Source organism: Coturnix japonica, mitochondrion, assembly GCF_001577835.2.
Source record: "Coturnix japonica mitochondrion, complete genome".
Classification (NCBI taxonomy): Eukaryota; Metazoa; Chordata; class Aves; order Galliformes; family Phasianidae; genus Coturnix; species Coturnix japonica.
The window spans coordinates 1-16,697 of NC_003408.1; the positions used below are offsets into that span (position 1 = coordinate 1).

Genomic DNA, 16,697 nt, shown 5'->3' on the forward strand with positions numbered 1-16,697 from the left:
AACACTTTTTTTAACCTAACTCCCCTACTTAGTGTACCCCCCCTTTCCCCCCCAGGGGGGGTATACTATGCATAATCGTGCATACATTTATATTCCACATATACTATGGTACCGGTAATATATATTATATACGTACTAAACCCATTATATGTATACGGGCATTACATATTGTCCCCATTTCTCCCCATGTACATTAGTGCATGCTCCAAGACATAAACCATACGTTCACCTAGTAATAGACTTTCCACTAACAGGACACCATAACTATGAATGGTTGCAGGACATAAGCTTACTAAATACTTAGCTCCCCATTTGGTTATGCTAGACGTACCAGATGGATTTATTGATCGTACACCTCACGAGAGATCACCAACCCCTGTCTGTAATGCTATTCCGTGACTAGCTTCAGGCCCATTCTTTCCCCCTACACCCCTCGCCCCTCTTGCTCTTTTGCGCCTCTGGTTCCTCGGTCAGGCACATCCCCCGCATAACTCCTGAACTTTCTTACTTTTTACGAAGTCATCTGTGCGGTATCTGCCCCTCTTCAGTCCGTGATCGCGGCATTTCCTTTCTTCTCTGCTGTTGGTTCTTCTTCTCTTTGGGGCTTCTTCACAGGTTGCCCTTCACAGTGCCGTCGCCAGAGTCCTACTCAAGTGAAGCCTGGACTACTCCTGCGTTGCGTCCTATCCTAGACCTCTAGTGTCCCTCGATGATACGGTTTGCGTGTATTGGGTATCATTTTGACACTGATGCACTTTGGATCGCATTGGGTTATGGCTCTTCCACCCCCCCCGATAATGGTGCTATATAGGGAATGCTTGCCGGACATATTTTTACCAATTTTCACTTCCTCTATTTTTCTAACAAAACTAGGGAGTTTTCCCAAATTTTTTTTGTTGGTTTGGTTAATTTTTTTTTTGTTTTTTAAAAACATTTTTTAAAAAACTAAATTACATACAAACTCACCGCACAAATACCCTCAAACCACAAAAACGTTTTACGTTTAGTATATATACATTGTTACGTTTATATAATTATTAGAGAAACTCCACTACCGAAACAAACATAAAAACAAACAAAACTATTCCGCATAAACTTCCACAAACATATATTATTTATATTGTTAATTACAATCAATTTTTATTCCCCTAGAAAGCCCACATAGCTTAACACAAAGCATGGCACTGAAGATGCCAAGACGGTACACAGATTACCTGTGGACAAAAGACTCAGTCCTAACCTTACTATTGGTTTTTGCTAGACATATACATGCAAGTATCCGCATCCCAGTGAGAATGCCCCACAAACCTTTATCTTCCAAAGCAAAAGGAGCAGGTATCAGGCGCACTTTAATAGTTAGCCCAAAACGCCTTGTTCAAGCCACACCCCCACGGGTATTCAGCAGTAATTAACATTAAGCAATAAGTGTAAACTTGACTTAGCCATAGCAAGACCACAGGGTTGGTAAATCTTGTGCCAGCCACCGCGGTCACACAAGAAGCCCAAATCAATAGCCATCCGGCGTAAAGAGTGGCCACATGTTATCTTCATTAACTAAGATCAAAATGGAACCAAGCTGTCATAAGCCCAGGATCCACCTAAGCCCAACATAAAAACCATCTTAGCCACATGATCAATTTCAATCCACGAAAGCCAGGGCACAAACTGGGATTAGATACCCCACTATGCCTAGCCCTAAATCTAGATACCCACATACTTATGTATCCGCCTGAGAACTACGAGCACAAACGCTTAAAACTCTAAGGACTTGGCGGTGCCCCAAACCCACCTAGAGGAGCCTGTTCTATAACCGATAATCCACGATCTACCCAACCACCCCTTGCCAACACAGCCTACATACCGCCGTCGCCAGCCCACCTTAATGAAAGAACAACAGTGAGCTCAATAGCCGCCACTAATAAGACAGGTCAAGGTATAGCCTATGGGATGGAAGAAATGGGCTACATTTTCTAAAATAGAACAAACGAAAAAGGACATGAAACCTGGTCCTTGGAAGGAGGATTTAGCAGTAAAATGGGATCACTTTGCCCACTTTAAGATGGCCCTGAGGCACGTACATACCGCCCGTCACCCTCTTCAAAAGCTACTAATACCGATAAATAACACCCAACCATTAAGCCAAAGACGAGGTAAGTCGTAACAAGGTAAGTGTACCGGAAGGTGCACTTAGACCACCAAGGCGTAGCTATAAGCTCCAAAGCATTCAGCTTACACCTGAAAGATGCCCCCAATAAGGGTCGCCTTGATTTGCCCTACCTCTAGCCCAACCAACAAATCTTCAAAAAATCCAAAATCACCTCACACAGTTTAATTAAAACATTTAATCTTATCCTAGTATAGGCGATAGAACCGACCCGAGGCGCAATAGAGACCAACCGTACCGTAAGGGAAAGATGAAATAACAATGAAAAACACAAGCAAAAAGCAGTAAAGACAAACCCTTGTACCTCTTGCATCATGATTTAGCAAGAACAACCAAGCAAAGCGGACTAAAGCTTGCCTTCCCGAAACCCAAGCGAGCTACTTGCGAGCAGCTAAAATTGAGCGAACCCGTCTCTGTCGCAAAAGAGTGGGATGACTCGCTAGTAGAGGTGAAAAGCCAACCGAGCTGGGTGATAGCTGGTTACCTGCCAAACGAATCTAAGTTCCCCCTTAATCTCTCCCTAAAGGATACCACAATTTAACCCCCTTATGTAAAGATTAAGAACAATTCGACGGAGGTACAGCTCCATCGAAAAAGAATACAACCTCCCCCAGCGGATAAACTAACACTACCTTCCCTCTCTCCGTGGGCCTTCAAGCAGCCATCAACAAAAGAGTGCGTCAAAGCTCCTCTACTAAAAATCCAGATACTAATTTGATTCCCTCATCCAAAGCAGGTCAACCTATGACAATAGAAGAATCAATGCTAAAATGAGTAACTTGGAACCTTCCTCTACACAGCGTAGACTTACATCAACACATTATTAACAGACCTAACTTATACTCACACCACAACAAGAACTCATATGTCTATGATCTGTTAGCCCAACTCAGGAACGCCCACAAGATGATTAAAATCCGCAAAAGGAATTCGGCAAACCAAAGACCCGACTGTTTCCCAAAAACATAGCCTTCAGCAATCAACAAGTATTGAAGGTGACGCCTGCCCAGTGACCCGCAACGTTCAACGGCCGCGGTATCCTAACCGTGCAAAGGTAGCGCAATCAATTGTCCCATAAATCGAGACTTGTATGAATGGCTAAACGAGGTCTTAACTGTCTCCTGCAGATAATCAGTGAAATTAGTATCCTCGTGCAAAAACGAGAATGTGACCATAAGACGAGAAGACCCTGTGGAACTTTAAAATCACGACCACCCTTATAATTACATTCACCCCACCGGGCACATCCACACTAACACCCTTGGTCGACATTTTTCGGTTGGGGCGACCTTGGAGAAAAACAAAACCTCCAAACTTACAGACCACACCTCTTAACCAAGATCCACCCATCAAAGTCCTAACAGTAACTAGACCCAATATAATTGATTAATGGACCAAGCTACCCCAGGGATAACAGCGCAATCTCCTCCAAGAGCCCCTATCGACAAGGAGGTTTACGACCTCGATGTTGGATCAGGACAACCTAATGGTGTAGCCGCTATTAAGGGTTCGTTTGTTCAACGATTAACAGTCCTACGTGATCTGAGTTCAGACCGGAGTAATCCAGGTCGGTTTCTATCTATGAACACACTCCTCCTAGTACGAAAGGACCGGAGAAGTAGGGTCAATACCACAAGCACACCCTAACCTTCCAAGCAATGAACTCAACTTAATTGCCAAGAAGCTCACCATCCACTTACACTCCTAGAAAAGGAACAGCTAGCGTGGCAGAGCTTGGTAAATGCAAAAGGCTTAAGCCCTTTATCCAGAGGTTCAAATCCTCTCCCTAGCTCCCCAAACATGACCCTATCAACCCTAACAAGTCTCATAATCATAACCCTATCCTATATAATTCCAATCCTTATTGCCGTGGCCTTTTTAACACTTGTAGAACGAAAAATCCTAAGCTACATACAGGCCCGAAAGGGCCCAAATATTGTGGGCCCTTTTGGTCTACTCCAACCCATTGCAGACGGGGTAAAACTCTTTATCAAAGAACCCATCCGCCCATCTACCTCATCCCCGTTTCTATTTATCCTAACCCCAATCCTAGCCTTACTACTAGCCCTCACCATCTGAACCCCTCTCCCACTACCTTTCCCCATAACAGACCTAAACCTAGGACTACTATTCTTACTAGCTATATCCAGCCTAACCGTCTACTCCCTCCTCTGATCAGGGTGAGCTTCAAACTCAAAATACGCCCTAATCGGTGCCCTACGAGCTGTCGCTCAAACAATCTCATATGAAGTCACCCTAGCCATCATCCTATTATCTACAATCATATTAAGCGGAAACTATACTCTAAGCACCCTATCCATCACCCAAGAACCAATATACCTTATCTTCTCCTCATGACCCCTTACAATAATGTGATACATCTCCACTCTCGCCGAAACCAACCGTGCCCCTTTTGATCTCACTGAAGGAGAATCGGAGCTTGTTTCAGGTTTTAACGTAGAATACGCTGCCGGACCATTCGCCCTATTTTTTCTAGCTGAATACGCCAACATTATGTTAATAAATACACTAACCATCACCCTATTCCTAAACCCAAGCTTCCTGAGCCCCCCCTCAGAACTATTCTCTATTACACTCGCCACTAAAGTCCTACTTCTCTCATCTTCATTCTTATGAATCCGAGCTTCATACCCACGATTCCGCTATGATCAACTAATACATCTTCTATGAAAAAATTTCCTACCCCTAACCCTAGCCATATGTCTCTGACATACCAGCATACCTATCAGCTATGCCGGCCTTCCCCCAGCTTAAGGAAGCGTGCCTGAACAAAAGGGCCACTATGATAAAGTGGACATAGAGGTAAAACAACCCTCTCGCCTCCTAAACCTTAGAAAAGTAGGAATTGAACCTACACGAAAGAGATCAAAACTCTTCATACTTCCCTTATATTATTTTCTAGTAAGGTCAGCTAATCAAGCTATCGGGCCCATACCCCGAAAATGATGGTTTAAATCCTTCCCTCACTAATGAATCCCCATGCAAAACTAATCTCTATCATAAGCCTAGCCCTAGGGACCAGTATCACAATCTCTAGCAACCATTGAATCTTAGCCTGAACAGGTCTAGAAATCAATACCCTAGCCATCATCCCACTAATCTCAAAATCACACCACCCTCGAGCAATCGAAGCAGCAATCAAATACTTCCTAACCCAATCAACCGCATCCGCCCTAATCCTCTTCTCAAGCATAAACAACGCCTGATCTACTGGTCAATGAGACATTACACAACTTAACCACCCCACATCCTGCCTAATCCTAACAATAGCCATTGCAATCAAACTAGGTCTAGTTCCATTCCACTTCTGATTCCCTGAAGTCCTTCAAGGCTCCTCCCTAATCACAGCCCTTCTACTCTCTACCCTAATAAAACTCCCCCCAATAACCCTTCTCCTCATAACATCCCAATCCCTTAACCCTGCCCTCCTCACTCTACTAGCAGTTTCCTCCGCATTAGTTGGAGGCTGAATAGGCCTAAACCAAACACAAACACGAAAAATCCTAGCCTTCTCATCCATCTCCCACCTAGGATGAATAATCGTGATTATTATTTACAACCCAAAACTCACCATCCTAACCTTCATCATCTACTCATTAATAACATCCACTGTATTCCTATCTCTCTCGCAAATCAAAGTCCTAAAACTGTCAACAATACTCATCTCCTGAACAAAAACCCCAATACTAAATTCAACCATTATAGTTACCCTCCTCTCCCTAGCAGGCCTCCCACCACTAACCGGTTTCATGCCAAAATGACTCATTATCCAAGAACTTACTAAACAAGAAATAACCCCAGTAGCTACAACCATTGCAATATTATCATTACTTGGCCTATTCTTCTATCTCCGCCTTGCATACCATTCAACAATCACACTTCCACCTAACTCATCTAACCATATAAAACTCTGACGCATCAACACAACACCAAACACCCCCACCGCTATCCTAACCGTCCTATCAATCTCTTTACTCCCCCTCTCTCCCCTAATCACTACTTTAGTTTAGAAACTTAGGATTAATTGCACTTAAACCAAAGGCCTTCAAAGCCTTAAATAAGAGTTGAACCCTCTTAGTTTCTGCTAATTAAGATCTACAGGGCACTAACCTGTATCTTCTGAATGCAAACCAGACACTTTAATTAAGCTAAGACCTCCCCTAGACAGATGGGCTTCGATCCCATATCATTCTAGTTAACAGCTAGACGCCATAACCCATTAGCTTCTGTCTAAGACCCCGGCATGCTTTAACATACATCAATGAGCTTGCAACTCACCATGAACTTCACCACAGGGCCGATAAGAAGAGGAATTGAACCTCTGTAAAAAGGACTACAGCCTAACGCCTTGACACTCGGCCATCTTACCTGTGACCTTCATCAACCGATGACTATTTTCAACTAACCACAAAGACATTGGCACTCTTTATCTTATTTTTGGTACATGAGCAGGCATAGCCGGTACAGCACTTAGCTTGTTAATCCGCGCAGAACTAGGACAACCAGGCACCCTCCTAGGAGATGACCAAATTTACAATGTAATTGTCACAGCACATGCCTTCGTCATAATCTTCTTTATAGTCATACCAATTATAATTGGAGGCTTCGGAAATTGACTCGTCCCACTTATAATCGGAGCCCCAGACATAGCATTCCCACGTATGAATAACATAAGCTTCTGACTCCTCCCACCCTCCTTCCTGCTGCTACTAGCTTCTTCCACCGTTGAAGCTGGTGCCGGTACAGGATGAACTGTCTACCCGCCCCTAGCCGGCAACCTCGCCCACGCCGGAGCATCAGTAGATCTAGCCATCTTCTCCCTACATTTAGCAGGTGTATCATCAATCCTAGGAGCCATCAACTTTATCACCACTATTATCAATATAAAACCCCCTGCACTGTCACAATACCAAACACCCCTATTTGTTTGATCAGTCCTCATCACCGCTATCTTACTCCTACTCTCCCTCCCAGTCCTAGCTGCTGGCATTACTATACTTCTAACTGATCGAAACCTCAACACTACATTCTTTGACCCTGCAGGAGGAGGAGACCCCATCCTGTATCAACACTTATTTTGATTCTTTGGACACCCAGAAGTCTACATCCTCATCCTCCCAGGCTTCGGAATCATCTCCCACGTAGTAGCCTACTACGCAGGGAAAAAAGAACCATTCGGCTATATAGGAATAGTGTGAGCAATATTATCAATCGGATTCCTAGGATTCATCGTATGAGCCCACCATATATTCACAGTAGGAATAGACGTAGATACACGAGCCTACTTTACATCAGCTACAATAATCATTGCCATCCCAACCGGTATCAAAGTTTTCAGCTGACTAGCAACCCTACACGGAGGAACAATCAAATGAGATCCGCCCATACTATGAGCCCTCGGATTCATCTTCCTATTCACCATCGGAGGACTAACAGGGATCGTTCTTGCCAATTCATCACTTGACATCGCCCTCCATGACACCTATTACGTAGTCGCCCACTTCCACTACGTCCTATCCATAGGAGCAGTCTTTGCTATTTTAGCAGGATTCACCCACTGATTCCCACTATTCACAGGCTTCACCCTTCATCCTACATGAACTAAGGCACACTTTGGAGTAATGTTCACAGGAGTCAACCTAACCTTCTTCCCACAGCACTTCCTAGGCCTAGCTGGTATACCCCGACGATACTCAGACTACCCAGATGCCTACACACTTTGAAACACACTATCCTCAATCGGCTCCTTAATCTCAATAACAGCCGTAATCATACTAATGTTTATTGTATGAGAAGCCTTCTCAGCAAAACGTAAAGTTCTTCAGCCAGAATTAACTGCTACCAACATCGAATGAATCCACGGCTGCCCACCCCCATACCACACCTTCGAAGAACCTGCCTTCGTCCAAGTACAAGAAAGGAAGGAATTGAACCCTCACATGCTGGTTTCAAGCCAACCGCATCAAACCATTTAATGCTTCTTTCTTATGAGACGTTAGTAAACCAATTACATAGACCTGTCAAGACTAAATCACAGGTAAAACTCCTGTACATCTCATATGGCAAACCACTCCCAACTAGGATTCCAAGATGCCTCATCTCCCATCATAGAAGAACTTGTAGAATTTCATGACCATGCCCTAATAGTAGCACTAGCAATCTGCAGCCTAGTACTCTACCTGCTAACCCTCATACTTACCCAAAAACTCTCATCAAACACCGTAGATGCCCAAGAAGTAGAACTAATCTGAACAATCCTCCCAGCTATCGTCCTAGTCCTACTCGCCCTCCCATCACTCCAAATCCTCTATATAATAGACGAAATTGAAGAGCCAGACCTTACCCTAAAAGCCATTGGACATCAATGATATTGATCCTACGAGTACACTGACTTCAAAGATCTATCATTTGACTCCTATATAACTCCAACAACGGATCTACCACAAGGCCATTTTCGCCTACTAGAAGTAGACCACCGCATTGTAATTCCAATAGAATCCCCCATCCGAATTATCATCACCGCCGATGACGTCCTTCACTCTTGAGCTGTACCAACCTTAGGGGTAAAAACAGACGCCATTCCAGGACGACTAAACCAAACCTCCTTCATCACCACTCGACCAGGAGTATTCTACGGGCAGTGCTCAGAAATCTGCGGAGCTAACCACAGCTACATACCTATTGTAGTAGAATCCACCCCTCTTAAACACTTCGAAACCTGATCCTCCCTCCTATCATCTTAACCGTTAAGAAGCTATGAACCAGCACTAGCCTTTTAAGCTAGAGAGAGGGGATGCCCTCCCCCTTAATGATATGCCACAACTAAACCCAGCACCATGATTCATAATTATACTAATAACCTGATTTACCTACTCACTACTCATTCAACCTAAACTACTATCATTCACTTCCATAAACACCCCCTCGAACAAAACAACATCAACAACAAAACCTACCCCATGAACCTGACCATGAACCTAAGCTTCTTTGATCAATTCTCCAGCCCCTACCTCATAGGAATACCACTAATCCTCCCCTCCCTCCTACTCCCTACTCTCCTCTTTCCAACACCAGGACGCCGATGAATTAGCAATCGCCTCTCAACCCTCCAACTCTGGGTCATTAATCTAATTACAAAACAACTAATAACCCCCCTAAACAAAACAGGCCACAAATGAGCCCTACTACTAACCTCCCTCATCCTGCTGTTACTGTCCATTAACCTAATAGGCCTTCTCCCATATACCTTCACCCCTACTACCCAACTATCAATGAACATAGCCTTAGCCTTCCCGCTATGATTAGCCACCCTACTAATCGGCCTACGAAACCAACCATCCGCCTCCCTAGCTCACCTTCTCCCAGAAGGAACCCCCACACCACTAATCCCAATCTTAATCATAATTGAAACAACCAGTCTACTTATCCGACCATTAGCCCTAGGAGTCCGCCTAACAGCAAACCTAACAGCTGGCCACCTACTCATTCAACTTATCTCCACAGCTACAATCGCCCTATTACCAACAATACCATCCATCTCCACCCTTACAGCACTCATCCTACTCCTACTCACCATCCTAGAAGTAGCAGTAGCCATAATCCAAGCCTATGTATTCGTCCTTCTTTTAAGCCTATACTTACAAGAAAACATCTAATGGCACACCAAGCACACTCCTACCACATAGTCGATCCAAGCCCATGACCAATTTTCGGCGCAATTACAGCCCTACTTACTACCTCCGGCCTAATTATGTGATTCCACTATAACTCTATTGCCTTACTGACAGCAGGCCTACTTTCCATACTCCTAGTAATAATTCAATGATGACGCGACGTAGTCCGAGAAAGCACCTTCCAAGGACACCACACCCCAACCGTGCAAAAAGGACTGCGATACGGAATAATCCTTTTTATTACATCAGAAGCCTTCTTCTTCTTAGGCTTCTTCTGAGCATTCTTCCACTCAAGCCTAGCCCCAACACCTGAACTCGGAGGACAATGACCCCCAACAGGAATCAAACCACTAAATCCCCTCGAAGTACCCCTACTAAACACTGCAATCCTACTAGCCTCAGGCGTTACCGTAACATGAGCTCACCATAGTATTACAGAAGGAAACCGAAAACAAGCCATTCACGCACTAACCCTTACCATCCTTCTAGGATTCTACTTCACTGCCCTCCAAGCAATAGAATACCACGAAGCTTCATTCTCAATCGCCGATAGTGTTTACGGCTCCACTTTCTTTGTCGCCACAGGATTCCACGGTCTACACGTAATCATTGGGTCCTCCTTTCTAACAATCTGCTTACTACGACTAATCAAATTCCACTTTACATCCAACCATCACTTCGGATTCGAAGCAGCAGCTTGATACTGGCACTTCGTAGACATCATCTGACTCTTCCTTTATATATCCATGTACTGATGAGGATCTTGCTCTTCTAGTATATTAATTACAACTGACTTCCAATCTTTAAAATCTGGTAATAACCCAGAGAAGAGCAATGAACACACTTACATTTATGTTATCCGCATCCCTTATTCTAAGCACCCTCCTAACAACTGTAAACTTCTGACTTGCCCAAATAACCCCAGACACAGAAAAACTATCACCATACGAATGCGGATTTGATCCACTAGGATCAGCCCGACTTCCATTCTCAATCCGATTCTTCCTCAGTAGCCATCCTATTCCTCCTATTCGACCTAGAAATCGCCCTACTACTCCCCTTACCATGAGCCATCCAACTCCAATCCCCCATGACAACCCTCACCTGAGCCACCACAATCCTTACCCTCCTCACGCTAGGCCTCATTTACGAATGAACCCAAGGCGGCCTAGAATGAGCAGAATAACAGAAAGTTAGTCTAACTAAGACAGCTGGTTTCGGCCCAGCAAATTATAGCCAACACCTATAACTTTCTCATGTCTCCCCTACACTTCAGCTTCTACTCAGCATTCACATTCAGCAGCTTAGGATTAGCATTCCACCGTACACATCTCATCTCCGCCCTACTCTGCCTAGAAAGCATAATACTATCCATATTCATCCCCCTTTCAATTTGATCAGTAGAAAACCAAACTCCATCCTTCACCATCGTACCTATCCTAATACTAGCCTTCTCTGCATGCGAAGCCGGCACAGGCCTAGCAATACTAGTAGCCTCCACACGAACACACGGCTCCGACCATCTACATAACCTCAACCTGTTACAATGCTAAAAATTATTTTACCCACAATCATACTACTACCAACAACCCTCCTATCTCCCACAAAATCCATATGAACTAACACCACAACCCATAGTCTCCTAATCGCCATAATCAGCCTACACTGACTAGCCCCATCCTACTACCCCCTAAAAAACCTAACCCTCTGAACAGGAAACGACCAAATCTCAACTCCACTACTAGTCCTTTCCTGCTGGTTTCTCCCACTCATAATCATGGCCAGCCAAGGCCACCTTCAACACGAACCCCATGTACGAAAACAAATATTTATCACAACCCTAATTATCATTCAACCATTTATCATCCTAGCATTCTCAACAACAGAACTCATCTTATTCTACATCTCATTTGAAGCAACCCTCATCCCAACTCTAATCCTAATCACACGATGAGGAAACCAACCAGAACGATTAAGCGCAGGCATTTACCTAATATTTTATACCCTAATTAGCTCACTCCCCCTGCTAGTAACCATACTCTTCCTTCACTCAAAAACCGGAACCCTTCATCTACCCATCCTAAAACTCTCTTACTCCAACCCCTCAACTTCATGAACAACCCTACTATCCAGCCTGGCCCTCCTCCTAGCATTTATAGTCAAAGCACCACTATATGGCCTACACCTATGATTACCAAAAGCCCATGTAGAAGCACCCATCGCCGGCTCAATACTACTAGCCGCCCTACTTCTTAAACTAGGAGGCTATGGCATTATACGAGTTACCTTACTAATAAACCCAATACCAAATTCACTTTACTACCCATTCCTCACCCTAGCCTTATGAGGTGCTTTAATAACTAGCTCCATCTGCTTACGCCAAACAGACCTAAAATCCCTCATTGCCTACTCATCTGTAAGCCACATAGGCCTAGTAATTGCTGCCAGCATAATCCAAACCCAATGATCATTCTCAGGGGCAATAATTCTTATAATCTCCCATGGACTTACCTCCTCCCTCCTATTCTGTTTAGCAAACACAAACTACGAACGAACACATAGCCGTATCCTCATCCTCACACGAGGCCTACAACCACTCCTACCCCTAATATCCCTATGATGACTCCTAGCCAACCTAACTAACATAGCCCTTCCCCCAACAACCAACTTAATAGCAGAATTAACAATTATAATCGCCCTCTTCAACTGATCCTCCCCCACAATTATCCTAACCGGAATTGCCACACTCTTAACCGCCTCCTACACCCTATACATACTCCTATCCACCCAACGAGGCACCCTACCATCCCACATCACAACAACCATAAACTCAAACACACGAGAACACCTCCTCATGGTCCTCCATATCATTCCCATACTCGCCCTAATCCTAAAGCCAGAACTAATCTCAGGAACTCCTTTATGCAAGCATAGTTTAACCCAAACATTAGATTGTGATTCTAAAAATAGGAGTTTAAATCTCCTTGCTCGCCGAGGGGAGGGCAACCCAAACCAGCAAGAACTGCTAATTCATGCATCCGAGCCTAAAACCTCGGCCCCCTTAACTTTTAAAGGATAAAAGTAATCCATTGGTCTTAGGAACCACTCATCTTGGTGCAAATCCAAGTAAAAGTAATGGAGATAACACTACTCCTAAATACCCTCACACCATTAACACTTGTTATCCTCCTTACCCCCATTATCCTTCCCCCCCTACTTAAACTAAAAAACTCCCCATCACTAATCTCCAAAACCGTTAAAACCGCCTTCATAACTAGTCTCATCCAAACAACCACCTTCATTTACTCAGGCACAGACAGCATCATTACCTACTGAGAATGACAATTCATTCCAAACTTCAAAATCCCACTAACCCTCAAAATAGACTTATATTCCATAATATTTTTCCCAATCGCATTATTTGTAACATGATCAATCCTAGAATTTGCAACATGATACATAGCCTCTGACCCATTCATCACGAAATTCTTTACCCACCTCCTCACCTTCCTCATCGCCATACTAACACTCACAATTGCAAACAACATATTCCTCCTATTCGTAGGCTGAGAAGGAGTAGGAATTATATCATTCCTCCTCATTGGCTGATGACAAGGACGAGCCGAAGCCAACACAGCCGCCCTTCAAGCCATAATCTATAACCGAATTGGAGACATCGGCTTGATCCTAAGCCTAGCATGACTAGCCTCTACATTAAACACATGAGAAATCCAACAAACTATTCACCCCCACCAAACACCAACTCTTCCCCTCCTTGGCCTAATCCTAGCCGCCACAGGAAAATCAGCCCAATTTGGCCTGCACCCTTGACTCCCCGCAGCAATAGAAGGCCCAACTCCAGTATCCGCCCTACTCCACTCAAGCACAATAGTAGTAGCTGGAATCTTCCTCCTCATCCGAACCCACCCCCTACTAGCCTCAAACAATACCGCCCTAACCGCATGCCTATGCTTAGGAGCACTATCAACCCTTTTCGCCGCTATCTGTGCACTCACCCAAAACGACATCAAAAAAATCATCGCCTTCTCCACTTCAAGTCAGCTAGGCCTCATGATAGTCACCATCGGACTTGACCTTCCACAATTAGCATTCCTCCACATCTCCACCCATGCTTTCTTTAAAGCAATACTATTCCTATGCTCCGGACTAATCATTCACAGCCTAAATGGCGAACAGGACATTCGAAAAATAGGATGCCTACAAAAAACCCTCCCAATAACCACCTCCTGCCTAACCATCGGTAACCTCGCCCTAATAGGCACACCCTTCCTAGCAGGCTTTTACTCAAAAGACCTCATCATTGAAAACTTAAACACCTCATACATCAACACCTGAGCCCTACTACTGACACTCCTCGCCACATCCTTTACCGCAACCTACAGTATCCGCATAACCACCCTCGTCCAAACAGGACACAACCGCTCCCCAACAATCACTCCAATCAACGAAAACACCCCTCTAGCCATTCTCCCAATTATCCGACTAGCATTCGGCAGCATCGCAGCGGGCCTACTAATCTCATCCCTTATCCTCCCTACAAAAACACCCCCAATAACTATACCACTTATCACAAAAACCACCGCCATCATTATCACAGCCATAGGAATCATTCTCGCCCTAGAACTCTCAACCGCAACCCACACCATAACCCCACCTAAACAAAACCCCCTCATAAACTTCTCCTCCTCATTAGGCTACTTTAACCCCCTAGCCCATCGAATCAGCCCCACAATCTCACTCTACACCGGACAAAAAATCGCCTCACTTCTAATCGACATAACATGGTACAAAAAAATAGGCCCAGAAGGACTCGCTAACCTACACCTCATCATAACCAAAACCCTAACTACAACCCATACAGGCTTAATCAAATCATACCTAGGATCCTTTGCCCTCACAATCCTAGCAACAATCCTACTAATCCAGAACAAATAATGGCACCCAACATTCGCAAGTCACATCCCTTACTAAAAATAATCAATAACTCACTAATCGACCTTCCCACTCCCCCAAACATCTCCGCCTGATGAAACTTCGGCTCCCTACTAGCAATATGCCTCATCACCCAAATCCTCACCGGCCTTCTACTAGCCATACACTACACCGCAGACACCTCCCTAGCCTTCTCTTCCGTAGCCCACACATGTCGAAACGTACAGTACGGCTGACTCATTCGCAATCTCCATGCAAACGGCGCATCATTCTTCTTCATCTGCATCTTCCTCCACATCGGACGAGGCCTATATTACGGCTCCTACCTTTACAAAGAAACCTGAAACACAGGAGTAATCCTGCTTCTCACACTAATAGCCACTGCTTTCGTAGGATACGTCTTACCATGAGGCCAAATATCCTTCTGAGGTGCTACCGTCATCACAAACCTATTCTCAGCTGTACCCTACATCGGCCAAACCCTAGTAGAATGAGCCTGAGGAGGCTTTTCAGTTGACAATCCTACCCTAACCCGATTCTTCGCCCTCCACTTCCTCCTCCCATTCTTAATCGCAGGAATCACTATCATCCACCTCACATTCCTACACGAATCAGGCTCAAATAACCCATTAGGAATCTCATCTGACTCTGATAAAATCCCATTCCACCCATACTACTCTATCAAAGATATCCTAGGACTAACACTGATACTTACCCCATTCCTCACCCTAGCCCTATTTTCCCCAAACTTTTTAGGTGACCCAGAAAACTTTACTCCAGCCAACCCCCTAGTAACCCCTCCACACATTAAACCCGAATGGTACTTCCTATTTGCTTACGCCATCCTACGCTCAATTTCAAATAAGCTAGGAGGCGTACTTGCCCTTGCAGCCTCAGTACTTATCCTCCTTCTAATCCCCTTCCTCCCCAAATCTAAACAACGAACCATAACATTCCGCCCACTTTCCCAAACCCTATTCTGACTTCTAGTAGCAAACCTACTAATCCTAACCTGAATCGGAAGCCAACCAGTAGAACACCCATTCATCATCATCGGCCAAATAGCATCCCTCTCCTACTTCACTATCCTACTCATCCTCTTCCCCATAATTGGAATACTAGAAAACAAAATACTAAATCACTAAAATACTCTAATAGTTTAACACAAAACATTGGTCTTGTAAACCAAAAACTGAAGACTTCGCCCTTCTTAGAGTAACTCAGAAAGAGGGGATTTAAACCCCCATCCCCAGCTCCCAAAGCTGGTATTTTTAAATAAACTACCTTCTGAAACCCCTAACTGCCCGAATCGCACCCCGAGATAACCCGCGCACAAGCTCCAACACAACAAACAAAACCAACAACAAACCCCACCCAGCTACCAAAAACAACCCCACCCCATATGAATAAAACGCTGCTACCCCACCAAAATCCAACCGAACAAAAGACATCCCCCCACTATCAACTGTAGTCACACCAATCTTTCAAAAATCAACAAACCCCCCTAAACCCATTCCCATACAAACTACCAAAACAAAACCTAACCCATACCCCATCACCCGTCAACTTCCCCAAGCCTCTGGGTACGGATCCGCAGCTAAAGAAACAGAATACACAAAAACCACCAACATCCCCCCTAAATAAATCATAAACAACACCAAAGAAACAAAAGAAACCCCTAAATTCACCAACCACCCACACCCTACCACAGACGCTAACACCAACCCCACCACCCCATAATACGGCGAAGGATTAGACGCTACAGCCAAAGTCCCCAACATGAAACAAACTCCTAAAAAAATCACAAAATAAGTCATATATTCCCGCTTGGATAGACCCCAAGGACTACGGCTTGAAAAGCCATTGTTGTTATCAACTACGGGAAC

At 44.4% G+C, this 16,697-nt stretch overlaps 13 protein-coding genes across 13 annotated transcripts, besides 25 other annotated features; 12 read left to right on the forward strand and 1 right to left on the reverse strand. All coding sequences in view use genetic code 2, as the record gives it.

Moving 5' to 3' along the window:
• Positions 1–1,555: a D loop (control region).
• Positions 1,156–1,222, forward strand: a tRNA (tRNA-Phe).
• Positions 1,223–2,196, forward strand: an rRNA (12S ribosomal RNA).
• Positions 2,197–2,267, forward strand: a tRNA (tRNA-Val).
• Positions 2,268–3,882, forward strand: an rRNA (16S ribosomal RNA).
• Positions 3,883–3,956, forward strand: a tRNA (tRNA-Leu).
• An 8-nt stretch (positions 3,957–3,964) lies between these two features.
• Positions 3,965–4,939, forward strand: ND1 (NADH dehydrogenase subunit 1). Its single transcript has one exon. It carries the CDS (start codon positions 3,965–3,967, stop codon positions 4,937–4,939), a length of 975 nt encoding a protein of 324 aa, NP_572014.1.
• Positions 4,940–5,010, forward strand: a tRNA (tRNA-Ile).
• Positions 5,011–5,015: 5 nt separating this feature from the next.
• Positions 5,016–5,086, reverse strand: a tRNA (tRNA-Gln).
• Positions 5,086–5,154, forward strand: a tRNA (tRNA-Met).
• On the forward strand, positions 5,155–6,195 carry ND2 (NADH dehydrogenase subunit 2). Its single transcript has one exon. The coding sequence runs from the start codon at positions 5,155–5,157 to the stop codon at positions 6,193–6,195; it is 1,041 nt and encodes a 346-aa protein (NP_572015.1).
• Positions 6,194–6,269, forward strand: a tRNA (tRNA-Trp).
• A 5-nt stretch (positions 6,270–6,274) lies between these two features.
• Positions 6,275–6,343, reverse strand: a tRNA (tRNA-Ala).
• Positions 6,344–6,345: 2 nt separating this feature from the next.
• Positions 6,346–6,418, reverse strand: a tRNA (tRNA-Asn).
• Positions 6,419–6,484, reverse strand: a tRNA (tRNA-Cys).
• Positions 6,484–6,554, reverse strand: a tRNA (tRNA-Tyr).
• Position 6,555: 1 nt separating this feature from the next.
• COX1 (cytochrome c oxidase subunit I) lies at positions 6,556–8,106 on the forward strand. The gene has a single exon. The coding sequence runs from the start codon at positions 6,556–6,558 to the stop codon at positions 8,104–8,106; it is 1,551 nt and encodes a 516-aa protein (NP_572016.1).
• Positions 8,096–8,172, reverse strand: a tRNA (tRNA-Ser).
• Positions 8,173–8,174: 2 nt separating this feature from the next.
• Positions 8,175–8,243, forward strand: a tRNA (tRNA-Asp).
• Position 8,244: 1 nt separating this feature from the next.
• On the forward strand, positions 8,245–8,928 carry COX2 (cytochrome c oxidase subunit II). Its single transcript has one exon. It carries the CDS (start codon positions 8,245–8,247, stop codon positions 8,926–8,928), a length of 684 nt encoding a protein of 227 aa, NP_572017.1.
• A 1-nt stretch (position 8,929) lies between these two features.
• Positions 8,930–8,997, forward strand: a tRNA (tRNA-Lys).
• Position 8,998: 1 nt separating this feature from the next.
• On the forward strand, positions 8,999–9,166 carry ATP8 (ATP synthase F0 subunit 8). Its single transcript has one exon. The coding sequence runs from the start codon at positions 8,999–9,001 to the stop codon at positions 9,164–9,166; it is 168 nt and encodes a 55-aa protein (NP_572018.1).
• On the forward strand, positions 9,157–9,840 carry ATP6 (ATP synthase F0 subunit 6). The gene has a single exon. The coding sequence runs from the start codon at positions 9,157–9,159 to the stop codon at positions 9,838–9,840; it is 684 nt and encodes a 227-aa protein (NP_572019.1).
• On the forward strand, positions 9,840–10,623 carry COX3 (cytochrome c oxidase subunit III). Its single transcript has one exon. A coding segment is annotated over exon 1 (784 nt).
• Position 10,624: 1 nt separating this feature from the next.
• Positions 10,625–10,692, forward strand: a tRNA (tRNA-Gly).
• Positions 10,693–11,044, forward strand: ND3 (NADH dehydrogenase subunit 3). The gene is given in 2 exon segments: positions 10,693–10,865; positions 10,867–11,044. Coding segments are annotated over 2 exon segments (351 nt in total).
• A 1-nt stretch (position 11,045) lies between these two features.
• Positions 11,046–11,114, forward strand: a tRNA (tRNA-Arg).
• Positions 11,115–11,411, forward strand: ND4L (NADH dehydrogenase subunit 4L). The gene has a single exon. It carries the CDS (start codon positions 11,115–11,117, stop codon positions 11,409–11,411), a length of 297 nt encoding a protein of 98 aa, NP_572022.1.
• Positions 11,405–12,782, forward strand: ND4 (NADH dehydrogenase subunit 4). Its single transcript has one exon. A coding segment is annotated over exon 1 (1,378 nt).
• Positions 12,783–12,851, forward strand: a tRNA (tRNA-His).
• Position 12,852: 1 nt separating this feature from the next.
• Positions 12,853–12,921, forward strand: a tRNA (tRNA-Ser).
• A 1-nt stretch (position 12,922) lies between these two features.
• Positions 12,923–12,993, forward strand: a tRNA (tRNA-Leu).
• Positions 12,994–14,814, forward strand: ND5 (NADH dehydrogenase subunit 5). The gene has a single exon. It carries the CDS (start codon positions 12,994–12,996, stop codon positions 14,812–14,814), a length of 1,821 nt encoding a protein of 606 aa, NP_572024.1.
• CYTB (cytochrome b) lies at positions 14,814–15,956 on the forward strand. Its single transcript has one exon. The coding sequence runs from the start codon at positions 14,814–14,816 to the stop codon at positions 15,954–15,956; it is 1,143 nt and encodes a 380-aa protein (NP_572025.1).
• A 3-nt stretch (positions 15,957–15,959) lies between these two features.
• Positions 15,960–16,029, forward strand: a tRNA (tRNA-Thr).
• A 2-nt stretch (positions 16,030–16,031) lies between these two features.
• Positions 16,032–16,101, reverse strand: a tRNA (tRNA-Pro).
• Positions 16,102–16,106: 5 nt separating this feature from the next.
• ND6 (NADH dehydrogenase subunit 6) lies at positions 16,107–16,628 on the reverse strand. The gene has a single exon. It carries the CDS (start codon positions 16,626–16,628, stop codon positions 16,107–16,109), a length of 522 nt encoding a protein of 173 aa, NP_572026.1.
• Position 16,629: 1 nt separating this feature from the next.
• Positions 16,630–16,697, reverse strand: a tRNA (tRNA-Glu).